General features: G+C 38.0%; 1 protein-coding gene across 1 annotated transcript in view; it reads left to right on the top strand.

Moving 5' to 3' along the window:
* The first annotated feature begins 1,684 nt into the window (after positions 1–1,684).
* clmpb (CXADR like membrane protein b) overlaps positions 1,685–15,658 on the top strand; it is a 165,117-nt gene continuing 151,143 nt past the window's right edge. The window contains exon 1 of the mRNA XM_056479059.1: positions 1,685–2,065. Coding sequence (XP_056335034.1) covers positions 2,035–2,065 — 31 coding nt within the window. The 5' untranslated portion in view covers positions 1,685–2,034. The remainder of the gene's footprint in view (positions 2,066–15,658) is intronic.

The raw sequence follows: 15,658 nt of genomic DNA, 5'->3' as shown, positions 1-15,658 counted from the left end.
TAGTTTTAATAGTCCGGCTTCTCTACATGTGCCTCGAGGCATACAAACCAATGCGTTTTAGTCTCCATTCAGCTTCCTCAGCCTGTTTCTGCTCAAACCCTCCATCTCAATTCTTAAAGAAACAGAATAAATAAATCACCAGCCCAAACTGCTAGTGTTGGGAAGTTGGTTCTCTGAGGAACACGTTGAATGCAGATCAAAGCTGGATTCATTCTACTGTCATTTTTACAGACATGTGCTGAATAAACTGTGACTGACATTACAAACACAGCCATAAAAAGAGCTAAAGAAGCATCTTCTATTACAGGTGTCGCAGTAGTTAAATCTGAAATGTGTGACTTTCAGCCTAAAGTGCACAGACAACTGTAAGTAAGCCATTGTGGGTTGATGTTCTTGAAAAGTGTAGCTACTGTATATATGTTTTTCTTTTTCAGTGCTGTGAACTGTGAGTTGCACTGCACAAACGCATGTGCTAAATGAGTACTTGATTACTTAATGACTCACTTAATTGCTATTGTGCCTTCAGCCTCCTCCTGATTGTGAAATATACTGTAGGTGCTAATTGTGTTGATCATGGAGATTTTCCATATGAATAGTACTGCATATTAAAATGAGAGGTAAATACTTTATTATAATTCATTCTTAGACTTACAGAATATCATTTCAAGTATCAGATCTGAAACGTGTCTGTATATTTCTGGTAGATAACATAGTTAATCATGTTAAAATGCATCCAGCTATTCAAATTTTATGTAGTAAAGTATGTATAAATGCAAAACAGTACATTATTACAAATTTCCACACAATATAAATATGATATATTAAATAAATATTACATTATTATTATTATATAATAATATATTATTATTATATTATTATTATTATTATTATTATTGTTATTATTATTATTATTATTATATTTATTTATTTATAAAACCTGAACAATGAAAAAAATTGTTATTAATTGTAAGTTATGAATGATATTTACATTATATAAATATATACTGAATAATAATTTAAGCAAATGTACACAAACAAATACCCATACATGACATTCTGTCCAATGTTAATTATGTATGAAACTAAATAAATGAACTAAATAAATTGTAAAACAGTTATTTACTGTTTGTTTTGTAGACATTTAAAACATCATTTTCATGTAGTATATGAAATCTGATATTATGAAAACACACATGTGATTAGTAATATTCATTCCAGTTGCATTGCAAATTAATATCACTTTTAGAACACTTGATATTTCACTTGATATTTCATACTAAATAAAATATCTTTTTAGGTTTTTCTAGGTCTAGCATAACTGCTTTAATATGCACATCTTGCAGCAATTTCTTTATTATTAATATTATTTTTGTCTGTCCATTGTTGTTGTATATTTTAACATAGGATATCAATATGCTGATTAAAACATATCTTAGCCTTTCACAAGATACTTGTGAAACGAAATAACCTACTCACACATGATATATTGTAAAATATTAATTATGTCACGCCGCACATGCAGAATTACTATTGTTGACATGCTGTTCGTGCGCTGTGGCTTTTTCCACCCGCTTCCATCAGAGCACATGTGCTTTTCCCTCTCCATCCAGACAGTGCGCGTGTGCTTTAGACTCTAGAGGTCTCCATCCTTCAGCATCCACACACGCGCTGTGCGTTCTTCTGCATCGGCCACAGACTGAGAGAGAGAGAGAGGGAGAGGGAGGACACCGCGCAACGGCAACCTGAGACGCGCGTCCTCCGTCACAGAGATCGGGAACTTTAATGATTTGACGGCGAAACCGATGGAAACGTGGAGATGATGTCCCAGTCCTTGATGATGGATTCGTCTTTCAGCATGTCCGGCTATGCTGTCCTTGTGCTCGTCTCATAATAGACTGATGATCCATTTTTCTTCTCAAGTAGCTACTTCTGCTTTTGTGACTGAACACTTGAGTCCAGCGTGAAGAACTGTGAAGGAAGCGGGACGCGTTCTTTCAATAATCATTATTATAAAGGACCTCCAGTGGATTCGTGATGTCTGCAACATACCGCTCCTTGTTCCTCTGTAAGTAAGCTGAGTTATTCCTTTACTGTGTGGCTTGATGTCTGCTTTTTTGGGGAAATCTAACCTTGCGTTCCAAGTTATCGGTAGGACATTGTCAAATAACTTTACGCATGAGCAGTTGATCTTCGGTAGGATTTAATCAAAACAAAATAAGTTAATAATAATAAAAAGAAGAACCCATGATTTGGAAAACAGCCAGAAGTACAGTTCATAACTAGACCCCCACCCAGTTGAGCAAATCAAACCCAGATGGTTTTGGTTTAGGTTTTGTGTGAGTTACACCCTTCTTGAAAATGAAGATGGTTTTAAAGTCTGATGTCACCTTTTTAAGTTCCAGTGAGAACTTCAACTCATTAACTAGTAGAACCATTAAACCTTTTTGTCCAATGAACCCAAAAAACCAATATGATGATCTGTTTTTATCTCAAATAACAAGTTAACACAGCAAATAACCCAATTATTGGTATTAAAAAGACTGGTTATGACGAACCCATTGTGTCTGAGACCACAATAGCATACGGATACGCGGAGAGACACTACAGTGTGCATTTATCTCTGTATTCTGACACTGGACTTTGATGAGGGTGATTATGCATCATCCAAACACTAATAGTCGCCTTTGCCGATTCGCCACATTTGTGCATAAAACTGAGCGTAGAACGGAACAAAGACAGGGCACGGCGCCCAATCCAGATCTCTTAATTTGTTGTGACATCGGATGGCAAAAATAGATCCTCATGTTTAACGTCCGGAGATGAGCCGGTGGCGCGAGCCGCTGGTGTCCGGTGGGCACGGGGTCTCGCGTGTCGGCGTGTGCAGGGGTCAGAGTCCGGGACGATGTGTGAAAGCATGCATGCATTCATGGGTCACATTGGAAATCCTCCACCGCCTTTTCTCGCGGTTCATTGTCCGATTGTCTTGGTTGCACGCGCGTTTGTAACTGGAGTTTAGCGCGCGTGACCCATCGTTTATTATAATCACTGCGCCAAACTTTGTCCCATCTTTGTGTCCTCTGCGCGTGTATATGATGTAGACCGAAAGCGTTGAGTGCTGAGTGTACAGTACTGCCTGCCTATTGTGCCTCCCAAATGTATGATACGCTGTATTAAAATTCCTCGCGCATTCTCCGTGGCGTGTTGAGAAGGTCAACGCTGCTCTAACAGCCGTGACAGAAGCATCAGCCCGCCGACAACATCAACACACACTATTATTTCAGCGTTTGCATTGTTTTTGTCTTCTCAATGGGCTCAGTAAGTGTCATTTGACTGCTGAGAATATACAAAAATACACTATTGATTTCGTTTTGGAATTCTTTCTAAAATCTGTATTTATTATTATTACTATTATTATTATTATTATTATTATTATTATTATTATTTACAAAAGCTGCAAGGAGATAAGATACAGACACGTTGTCACACTAACTATAGGCTACTAGGAACCTATTTTAGACAATATAGCATATTAACAGCTATTTTATATAAATGCAATACAGTAAAATAGATAATAAACAAAATGAAATATGAACAAAACGACGACATACACTGTTGTCTTGCCTTACTATAGTGTATATAATAAAAAGAGATTGAAAAAAGTTCAAATGTTACATTTAAATGATGCATCATTTAATTACTGACATCACTTAATGAATAATATATATCAACCTTAGGTTTAAAATCCTAGACCTGTGAAGAGATGAGGCAAACGTCACGGACTACAAAGACAACACACACATTTACACACATATACTTCATTGAACATAGACATCACCTATATAACTGCAGGTTAACTATGTTTATCTATAATAACTTTAACTAATAAAAGCTGTTAGTTACTAGTTAATTAGTTATGGTAACTAATAATCTTAACATTTCCAAAATAGATTGTCATGCAATAATGTGCATCTTTTGTAAAGCTCCTTTGAAACAATGATTATTGAGAAAAGCACTATACAATTAAATTTGAATCCTGCATATTATATGTGAGTGCAGTCATTTTATTACATTTATTACAAATATTACATTACCTTTATATTAATTTTGAGGATAAAATCTTAATTGCTGAGGCGTGTGTGAAACTAGCTCATTGCCTGTGTTATAGGAATATAAAATGCCTGGTCACACTTTACATTAGTTCCCATGATTCACTTTGCGATTAGTTGCATGCATGATGTGAAATGATTGATGTAGTAATTAATTAAAAGACTTTATTTACCAGTGATTAATACCAACTCTGCAATGTAAAGTGTTACCAATGCTTTGCTTATAGCGTTAAAATTATAACCCACACACCTATGGGATGCCGTTAGTTGGCGTAATCCAATTACAGTGAAATGGCAAGAGAAGACAGAGAGTGTTTTACACGAGCCCTGACATGTGCCTCTAGTACATAGGAAATGTTGTGCAATGTAAAGACAACAAACCTAGCATAATTATTGATTAGAATGTATTTTAATTATCACATTGCGCTTTGATTGATATTGATTTATCTATTGGGTTGCCAGTTTTTAAAAGGTTGTGCTTAATTCCTATATTATGCACAAATTCTTTCTTTTTTTGTCTTAAGACATTGACTGAAGCTTAAATAGTTTCAGTCATAATATTAAATTATTTAAATGTCTTGTTTGGTTAATGATCATCAACTTGGTTTGTGCTTGAAAGAAAGAAACGGATGCACTTATAATAGTTCCCATTGGCTTGTGCATTAAATTAGTAAAACAAAGGAGCCTTGTAGTGTCATTACTAGTAAATTCCTTCATGTATCACTCCATTAATGGAAACAAAAAGCTTTTAAACTGCTATGTTTTGCGTGTAGAGCTCATCTCGCTGCTGTGTGTCCTCAAAGATAGCCGGAATCAATAGTGTGTAATGTGTAGAGGGGTAATTTCCATTTCATTTGATTTGATGCTTTCGAAGATCTTACATTACTTAAGTCCAGCGCCCTGGAGGAATCTAATATTTATTTAAAAGTCCTAAAGCAAAAGTGAACTCCTGTGAACAGATACTATCAGCTAAAAATGGAGAAATCAGCACAAGTGTGCTAAATCAAACACATGGATAATCAAACTATAGCATAACCATTCTGGCTGACTTTAGAGGACTGTGTTAAAGTCTGGGAAGAAATAACAGCTTATAATTCACTTAATGTAATCGAGCTATAATACTGATTTTTCTTTCATGTTACATGTTTATTAGGGCTCATCCAGTCACTCTGACTACTAAATATTTGTCTTTTTCCTATAATTTTTTTTCAGTATCCATTTCAGGTTGCCATTAGTTGCACTAACATGGCAAAGTGTTGGTTAAAGTAACTCATTTTCTCATCCTGCGCTATATTCGGCTGATAACCACAGGCAGTAAGAAGATCTCTCATATTTGAAAATAACAGGACACTGCAAACCCAGAGGTTATAAAATGACATCTCCATGCGCACGTCCCTGAATCACCGGAAATGTGCAGAGAATGAATAAGCAAGTAAACTTTTTAGTTGAAGACTCGTGATGATCACTTTCTTATAAACATGTTAAAAGGGAACTTTCTGATGTACAATACCAGACTAAAGCCTTGTCGCCGATGCAAGTTTCAGAAACAACAAATACTTCTAGTTGATCATTCGGTATCAGAAGTGGCTTATATGAAAGGCCTCTAGATTACGCTTATTTGACCACAATAAAATATGATCATGCCTAGATTTTTAATGATTTATTTAGGACAGTAAGGTCTGACTTGCTCAGACAAAAGTCTTGTCACTTAACAGAAACATTGTCCAGTATGGAATATAAAGTCATGGTGCAGTGGAAACAGAATGAATATTGTGTGTGACTCTCATGAGCTTGGAGGACTGCATCCATACATCTCTGCAATGACTCAAATAACTTATTAATAAAGTCATCTGGTATGGCAAAGAAAGCGTTCTTGCAGGACTCCCAGAGTTCATCAAGAGTCTTTAGATTCATCTTCAATGCCTCCTCCATCTTACACCAGACATGCTCAATAATGTTCATTTCTGAGGACTGGGCTGGCCAATCCTGGAGCATCTTTACCTTCTTTGCTTCCAGGAACTTTAATGTGGAGGCTGAAGTATGAGAAGGAGCGCTATCCTGCTGAAGAATTTGCCCTCTCCTGTGGTTTGTAATGTAAAGGGCAGCACAAATGTCTTAATACCTCAGGCTGCTGATGTTACCATCCACTCTGCAGATCTCTCGCACGCCCCCATACTGAATGTGACCCCAATCCATGATTTTTCCTTCATCAAACTTGACTGATTTCTGAGAATCTTGGGTCTATGCGTGTTCCTGTAGGTCTTCAGCAGTATTTGCGATGATTGGGATGCAGCTTAACAGATGATTCATCTGATAAGTCTACCTTCTGCCACTTTTCCAAATGATCAACTGTAGGTCAAGTGATTATTTGTTGCTCTTACAACTGGGATCGATGATAAGACTATTGTCAGGTAGTGTATATTACATTTTTAAAAGATTCTTTTTTCCTCCCAATAAATATTTATGAGTGAACTTTTGCAGACTACTTTAAAAGAGCATGTGCGGAATGATTCAAGTGGTTGAGATTTGTTTGCCTTGTTTACCGAAGCTCAGATGTTTGGTTAGGCAACATAAATAGCGTTGCAATTTTCCTGGAGTGGTTTGTGTGTCTGGCTCTGTAGTGACATGAGCATTCCTGAGGTTTTCTATCATACGACGGGCCTCACAAAAACACAAGTAGTGCAGGTCTAACCTGTGTTTTTCCTCCTCGGATATTCTCTTTGTCGTGCCATGGTATGACAGGCCTCTACATTATGGACTCGGTGCTTCTAGTTAGCTGCTGCAGTGCCGTTCTAACAACCTTCTCCTGAAAGACAGTGTGCTTGTCTCCTGCTGCAGCACATCTGAGGTGACATTGTCTCAAGTCTGCACTGAAATTCAATATTCTCCCTGTGCTGTCACGCCGCTGCTCCTCCTCACAGTGCAGATAAACAGCTTAAAGAGTTCTCCAGATGTGTTATTCTGTTCGTTTTAGCCTTGAGGAACATGTGGCGCTGGGTTTTTTTTTCTTGCTAAATATGCTGTGACTCAATCTGTGGGAGGGTCTTCATCTGTTTTTTCTGCATGTGTCATTTAAGGGTGTGTTTATACTTGGAAGGTTTGGTTTAAAGGGATAGTTCAGCGCCTAAACAGAAAACTGTCATCATTTACTCACCCTTTTAAACACAAATAAAGTTTGTTTTTTATTGAGAAATGTAACCATTGGCTTCCATAGTATTTGTTTTTCCTACTATGGGTGCCAATGGTTACCGGTTTGTAACATTTTTCAAATCATCTTCTTTTGTGTTTAACAGAAAGAGGAAACTTGTTAAGGTTTGGAAATGTTTGAGGATGAGTAAATAGTGAGTACAATTAACTTTTGGTATGAACTATCTCTTTAAGAGAAACTTAAGGTTTGAATAAGTCAAAATGCTGCCATATGAGCCTTGGTGCACACCAAACAAATTGAAGAGAAGACAAAAATCTCAGCTGTGGTTCATTTAAATGAAAGAAAAACAGGGCATGGTGTCATAAGATGCTACAAAAATAAGGACAAAATACTGAGGAATATCATAGTCACAGTGTTGTTCATTTCGGTTCAAAACCGAATTATATATTATTCATTCATTCATTCATTCATTCATTTTCCTTCAGCTTAGTCTCTATTTCAGAGGTCGCCACATTGGAATGAACCGTCAACTATTCCAGCATATGTTTTACGTAGCAGATGCCCTTCCAGCCACAACCCAGTCCTGGGAAACACCCACAAACACTCATTCAAACGCACACACTCATACACTACTGCCAATTTGGTTATTCAATTAGTTATTCACAATCTTTGGACTGTAGAGGAAACCGGAGCACACAGAGGAAACCTACACCTACACGGGGAGAACATGCAAACTCCACACAGAAATGCCAACTGGCCCAGCCGGGACTCGAACCAGCAACCTTCCTGCTGTGAGGGGACAGTGCTAACCACTGAGCCACCGTACCCCTGTTATATATCATTATAGAATTTATTTCGTATATGAAAACGGTGGCACAGTGTGTAGCGATGTCATCTCACAGCAAGAAGGTCGCTAGTTTGAATCCCAGCTGGGTCAGTTGGCATTTCTGTGTGGAGTTTGCATGTTCTCCCCGTGTTCGCGCGGGTTTCCTCCGGGTGCTCCGGTTTCCCCCACAGTCCAAAGACATGCGCTATAGGTGAATTAAATAAACCAAATAGTGCATGAGTGTATGGGTGTTTCCCAGTGCTGGGTTGCGGCTGGAAAGGCATCCGCTGCGTAAAACGTGCTGGTTAAGTTCATTCCACTGTGGCGACTCCAGATTAATAAAGGTAATGAATGAATAATTGAACCTTTATTTCATCCAAAACCCAACTTTGGAGCAAAATAAGACACTCTGGGGGTGGCTGTGACACTTTTAGCAATGTAAAATTAGAAAAATTAATTTGATTTTGATATTAACATATTTATAGTAATGTCGTGTTCATGCCGTTACATATTTGTTTGGTTAAAAACCCCCCTTTCTTCAGCTGATTCTTCAGTCTTGTTTTTACAGTCTTTGAGTTATATTAAGCTGTATTTATCTTAAATATTAAAAAATTAACCTTTAATTAAGATTTAAAGTTTGCAACAGTAAACAACTATAACACACTGCTTGACTCAAGAAGAAGAAAAAAAAATCAAGCAACCCACAGTAAACACAAGGCCACGTTTGAGTCGTTCTCCAGCCTATAAATCTCAGACTCTTTTGACTCCCTTGGCTAAATTACTCCCAGATTACTTTGGAGCCGTTCAACAGGAACTGCCTATTTTCCTTTACGGCTAACCTTAGACAGATGTTCATGAATGGTCCGGTTTTGACAATAATTCAATCCAGCTGCATCTCGGTCTAGCAAAGTGCAGTTTCATAAGTCATTGGTCACGAGTGGCCCCCCCCGCCACACATTCAACTTATATGCAGGTTTTGGCTTGGGTCCAACAGGATTTTGCTAATCGCTACCTCCATGCTTATTTGCAAGTTAAAGAATAGAGGGTCGTGCGCATTATTTGATGTAGTAAATAACTATGAAAGTCAATGGTGCAAGGGCAATTACTTCTTTCCTGATTCCTGGAAGTACTTTGTTTGTAGTGAGTGTAAACAGTTTGATGAGGGTCCTGAATGAGAAACTGAGATTAACACAGTGATAAACAATATAGCCAGAAGAATCGCAAGCGAACTAAACAATGAATATTGATGAGATCATTTCTGCACAGTTGTGTCACCTATTTATGTGGTATTTTGAGAAGAGGAACACCTGTAATATACACTCTAAAAATGCAGGGTTCCACACAATTCATTTATATTGTCCAAGCACAAATCGATTAAGTTAACTTTACAGATTTTACTAATTTAAGTGGATTGAACATTAAAAAATGAAGTTTTCCCAATGAAATCTCAAGAATTGTGTTGTTTCAACTCATTTTAAATAAGTTGTTTAAACAAGCAAGGGGTGGTGGTGGTGGGGGGGGGGGGGTAAACCTGTAATTTATGAGTGTATACAGGAAGTATTAATGTAAATATTAATGTATTGTCATATTTGGGAGAAATAAACTGAATTATGTTGCAAAATTTAACTTTAATTTGTCTTTTAACCTTACTGTGGTATGATAGTTGGAGAGACGAGTCAAAAGTAGCACTAGTGAGGATTGTTTTTCAGTCAGAACAATTCAATTTGACTGAATTGACACACAGAACGTTCAGCATTAAATAGACATTGAAGCCGTCATCATTCAGCAACAACTTCCATTGAAAGCAACTTGCCTTGGGGGGAAATGCACTGGTGGAAAATTGACCTTACTTGTTCAAATTACCAAAACAACACAATTATTGAGATTTTGTTGGGACAACTTACATTTTTTGTGTTCAATCCACTTAAATGTGTTAAATCTGTAAAGTTAACTATTGTGTTGGAACAATATGAATGAATTGTATGGAGCGCTACATATTCTACAGTGTTTCGAATGGAGTGCACTGTCTTTCTTTGTGTTTACATGTAATTAATGCCTTAATATAAAAAAAAATGTACTGATTACTTTACACGAGTATCTCTTTCTCACTTTAATTAATTAATTAAATCATATGAATTAGTTTGATGCGTTATTCTGTATGTTAAATGTTATTAATTACTGACTCTCATCTCATTCCAGTCCTCTGAGACATTCATTCTTCTTTAGGACACAAATGAAGATATTTTAGATTAAATCCATAACAGCAAGGTCCCGGGATCTAAAGAGTCCTGAAAAGGAACCTAAAACATTGTCAAAACATTCCATGTAAGTTCAGTGGTTAAACTGTAATCATACGAATCTCCTACAACATCTCGTGTGCCAAAACATTTTAAAATGTCAATATAATAACTCTGCTGTATTGTATCTGCTAAAATAGCTGTATTATGACTGTATTGTTCATATAATAATAGAAAGCCTCTGAATATTGACGTAATAGTTCATCAAAAATGAAAATTCTGTAATTATTTACTCACCCCACACTTATTGATCTAAAGTGAAGATATTTGACAGAACTGCAATCTCAGTTTATCTGTTATTTCTCTCTAGAATGTAAAGCCTACAGTATAATTCTGACCAACGGCTCGGTATGAAGTCTTACCTCTCATTTATATTTGGTGATGATGTCTGTGGGTGTCACCATTTATAATTAAAGCACACCTTTTCACTTATAATGTTCTTATTGCTCATTATCATAAATTAAAATAAGGACGCTAAGCCCAGAAAAGGAACCTGAAACATTGTCTAAAGATTCTATGTAAGTTCAGTGGTTAAACTGTAATCATATGAATCTCCTAAAACATCTTGTGTGCCAAAAGAAATAAACTGTCAATATAATAACAACTGTATTGTATCTGCTAAAACAGCGATATTATGGCTGTATAAATAGCAAGCCGCTTAAAATAATGTTATAATTCACTAAAAATGAAAATTCTGTCATCATTTACGCCACACTTATGGATCAAAACAAAAGATATTTGGAAGACCGAATGTTGAAAACCGGGAACCATTGACTTCCTTGGTATTCTTTTCTTCCTACTATAGATGTCAACCCCAACATTCTTTAAAATATCTTACTTTGTGTTCAACCCACTTGGTAAGTGTGACGTCACGCGAAGTGGCTTCCGGGTCTAAGCACTAAAACAAACTGTATGGGTAGTCAAATGGTAATAATAAACATTTACAAAGCAATGTTATACTTTCGGGACATCACAGTGGTGCAGTGGGTTGGAGGTGCAGGTTGCTGGTTCGGGCCTCGGCTGGGTCAGTGAGCGTTTCTGTGTGGAGTTTGCATGTTCTCCCCGTGTTCACATGGGTTTCCTCCCAGTGCTCCGGTTTCCCCCACAAGTCTAAAGACATGCAGTACAGGTGAATGGGATAGGCTAAATTGTCTGTGGTGTGTGTGTGAATGGGTGTGTATGGATGTTTCCCAGTGATGAGTTGCAGCTGGAAGGGCATCCGCTGCGTAAAACATATACTGGATAAGTTGGCGGTTCAAGTTGGCGGTTCATTCTGCTGTGGCGACCCCAGATTAATGGAGGGACTAAGCCAAAAAGAAAATGAATGAATGAATGTAATACTTTCGAAAATCACGATCGCAATATATATATATATATATATATATATATATATATATATATATATATATATATATATTAAAATATTGGTGTCTGTGATGTGCCACTCCAGAGACAACATGTTTACAACATGATTTTCTCTAAAATTCACTTTAATGTGTGATATGACTAAAAAGTGGTCATAAACGAATATTTTCTCAGTTCAAATGAGTAGCTGCCTGGAATCAGTATTCCATACATACCGACTTAACAAGCGGACAGAGAAACAGAAACTCATAAAGGTTTGAAACCACCTGAAGGTGAGTAACTGATAAGTATATTTTCATTTTTGAGTGAACTATCCCTTTTTTTCTTCTTCTTGTACAGTACAGTACACTTTAAGAAGTGAATCACTGACTACGTTTACATGGACACCAGTAATCAAATTATTTGCTTTAATCTAATTAAGACAATAATAAGATTAAGGCGTTTACATGAGTTGCTTTTTAATGTTCCTTTCATGATCCCGTTTTACATGTTATAACACATAATTAGATTTACATCATTGCGTCACTGCGTTATCCACGTTTCCTTCAGAGTTTCATGTAATTTCAGGTGTTTCATTTTTAATTTGTGGACTTTAACTGCAGTTTGGCACTTTCACTTTCATTCAGGAACATTTCATGCATGCCCCCCGTGACAAACGAGATATTGGATGCAACTATAGACTGCTGGAGGAGTGTAGTTTTAATGGAATTTCATACCACATGCTAAATGGAAGAAAAGAAACCTCCGCATTTCATGATGCAGGTGTCTGTGGTCTTCACTCACTCGGTAGGTGCAGACAATAGTGTCAGACAGCCATGTGTGTATAGACTATCCTGTCGCAAAGTGCAACGAAAAGTCCTATATGACAGTAATAGTTTGATCGCGGTGTTTACATGCCTGTACTGCACTTCAATAAGCCGATTAAAATCGGCATCCTCCACATGTCTTAATTCCATTTCTCTTTAGTTCAATTATGACCTTAATCAAATTAAATTAATGAAAAATCACTGTTTACATGGTCAACTCTTAATCAGAGTATTGTCTTAATCATATTAAAATCGAATGTAAACGTACTCATTGTTTTATCACCCATGTAGTCTGTGATGTGCAACACAATTCAGATGTGTTGCCTTCTTAAAACATCCAGAAAGACCAAATGAGAAGTGTGTCTTGGCTTTTGCATCATGTTGTTTGGAGTGATTTCATCATGGATGTACACTGACTGAGAACTCTCTCCGCCTGAGCCCGAGGCTTTGCTTACTTCCTCTCAAGAAAGGAAGCAGTACTTCGGTGAAATCATGTGGGCATGGATGAGGCTGGCATGCTTGTCTTTTTCTGAGCTCCAGCTGCTTTTGATGTAGACCTTTTTTGGGGAGGGAAGCAGGTATATATTTCTGTTTTGAGCGAGGAGCCGAGATCTGTCTATTCGGAGAGACAAAAAATAAATAAAAAAAGACGATTGTTCTAAAGATAACAAACCGCCGCGGGAGAAAAAAGCCTATCTTATCAAATTTTGAAGAGCGTACATGAAGATCATGGATATAAAAGTAAATGTTTGCTCAGGAAAGAATCCCCAGGAGATAACCGACTCTATTCTGAGCGATACAGCTTTGTTGATGATCCACCAAGGCTGTTTTGTTGGAGATGGAGAAATGGGTTTGTCTGCTAAGAGAAGTATGAGACAGCTGTGATAGCAAATGTTGTCAACCGATCGCTTATGTTAACTCATTTGTACAGTTAAGGAAATCATAGCAAATTCTCTATGGTGATTTTTTTTCAAACCTGCCATCCAACCATGACCATATACATTTCTAAACATAATAGTTTTAATAACTAATTTCTAGTAACTGATTTCTTTTATCTTTCTGGCCAAAGTAGCCAAGCGAGATGATTCTGTAAAGAATGTGCTGCAATTTTTCAATAAGTGTGGTTTATTTATCGACTAATTTCGAGAGGATCACGTGCTTATGATCAACACGGCTGGCTCCTCATTAGCTCCGTAATGTGACCCATTAGATGATTACGGAAGTATTATAAATAACCAGAGTTTTTCACTCCAGTTATCTTCGTCTTGTCGCGCAATCCCCCCCCCCCCCCTTCCCTTTTTGTTTTTAAGTTACATATAACATGATTTTACCAGTCTGGCCTTCTCCCACAACCTCCCGCTGGCCTGCAGATACCCACACTAGTGGATGCCGCTCTCTCATTGGCTGTAGGTAATCACCGGTGTCATTTTCAATTAGAACACGTTTCATAACGCATGATTTGAACTGCTGACAGCTCCAGATATTTAGCATGCCAAATATCTCACGGGTGTCGGCGACTCAACGACGATTCTCTCAGATCGCGTCTTTGATAGTTCATACTGTGTGATTGTCACTCACGTGAACGGGCACAGATTTACCTGTGATTTCAGCCATTTGTCTGCAATTTCTCAAAACCTGTCGGCGAGTCAAAATCGGATCTAAAATCATGCAGTCTGAACTCGACATAAGTGGGACTCTGAAAAATAAACCTTGAAACTCGGACCAATGTGAGGAGAGTTTACTCGCATGTGACTTGTTTGAACTATTTTGGTCCGTTTAGAAACTTTGCTGTGTAAAAGTAAACCGCACAATCCAGGCTCATTCTGAAAACGTAGTCCCGAGGACTTTTCTGGAGACCGCGAAATACGTCCCGGTAGGTACGTATTTTTGCAGTTTTTGGTTTTCGCGAATCCGTGAGAGGCCGCTGTGTGCGCCTTTTTGGCTTCTCGGACGTCTCCCGCGAGTGCCGTTCGCGCCCGTACTGTTTTCGTGTGAACCCACCAGAGGCCGCTGTCGAACGAACTGTCCGACTGGCTGAATGACTGACTGGGCGACCCACCCTCCTCCTTCCCTGAACCCAACCGATTTTACAGATTGACCCACCCGCCCTGAACTCAACCAACGATTTACAAAAGCCGTCCGGAAAAAGAAAAGCCCTTGTCCGATTAAAAAAAAAAATTTACACTTTTTTTTTTTACCACGTTTTCAGATTTTACCACATTCTCACCCTGTTATGTACCTCTTCGCTTTATTTCTTGGATTCTGTTTTAGTCTTACCTGATTTCTGGAACCGCACTTCCCCAGACTCGAACCCGGTCGTCGGGGTCAGCTCTTCTCTGCGTCTCGAGTCCGCCGACGCACAAGACGAGCTAACCGGACAAACTGGTAGCGGCGGGAAAGCCCTCCACACGAAGGTCAGCCGGCGAGCGCTAAAAGGAATGGCGTCATACCGCCCTGCAGCGTTCGCTTAAAAAATGAAATGCAGCCATACGTACCTCCGGCTACATAATTCGCGGTCTCCAGAAACGTCCTCGGGACTACGTTTTCAGAATGAGCCTGGGTTGAAACCGCACCAAAAAAGCAACATTGTAGCAATTTTGATCCCTGTTTGGAAACAAAACAATCGATCTACAGGTGTGAAAGCACCCTTAATTTCTTGTTAAATGCACTTCTATCTTGAATGGACTCTTCTTGGAGGGACATTTGTGTGGTGGCATTTTCTCTGTGTTTGTGTTTAAGAATTGTTGATTCTTTTATTAAGCTTTTATTTTGTACCCTGATCTGATTTCACGCAGCAGTTGCTTTACATTCATAGACATGAATATGATTTAGCGATGATGTTCGGCACTTATTTCCTTTCTCAGTTTGCCGTTTCTTTTTGTTTTATCTGCCGCTTTCCACTGCGCTTTGGTATTTATTTTCTGATAAGATTGCGTGCACCTGCAGAGTTGTCGTTTTCAATGACGCAACATCTTCCAAATGAGTTTTCCTCTCTTTTTTGTTGTTGCATTTTTGTGTATCTTTCCAAATCCACCGATAGTTGCAATCCGAGAGCTGTCTGCTTACAGGGAAATGAGACTGTCTGAAGAGTCTGCTTATGTTTTGATTGT

This window comes from Danio aesculapii, chromosome 18 (genome assembly GCF_903798145.1).
Source record: "Danio aesculapii chromosome 18, fDanAes4.1, whole genome shotgun sequence".
Taxonomy (NCBI): Eukaryota; Metazoa; Chordata; class Actinopteri; order Cypriniformes; family Danionidae; genus Danio; species Danio aesculapii.
Note: the sequence above shows the minus strand (reverse complement) of the source record. Positions and strands in the feature narration are given on the sequence as shown.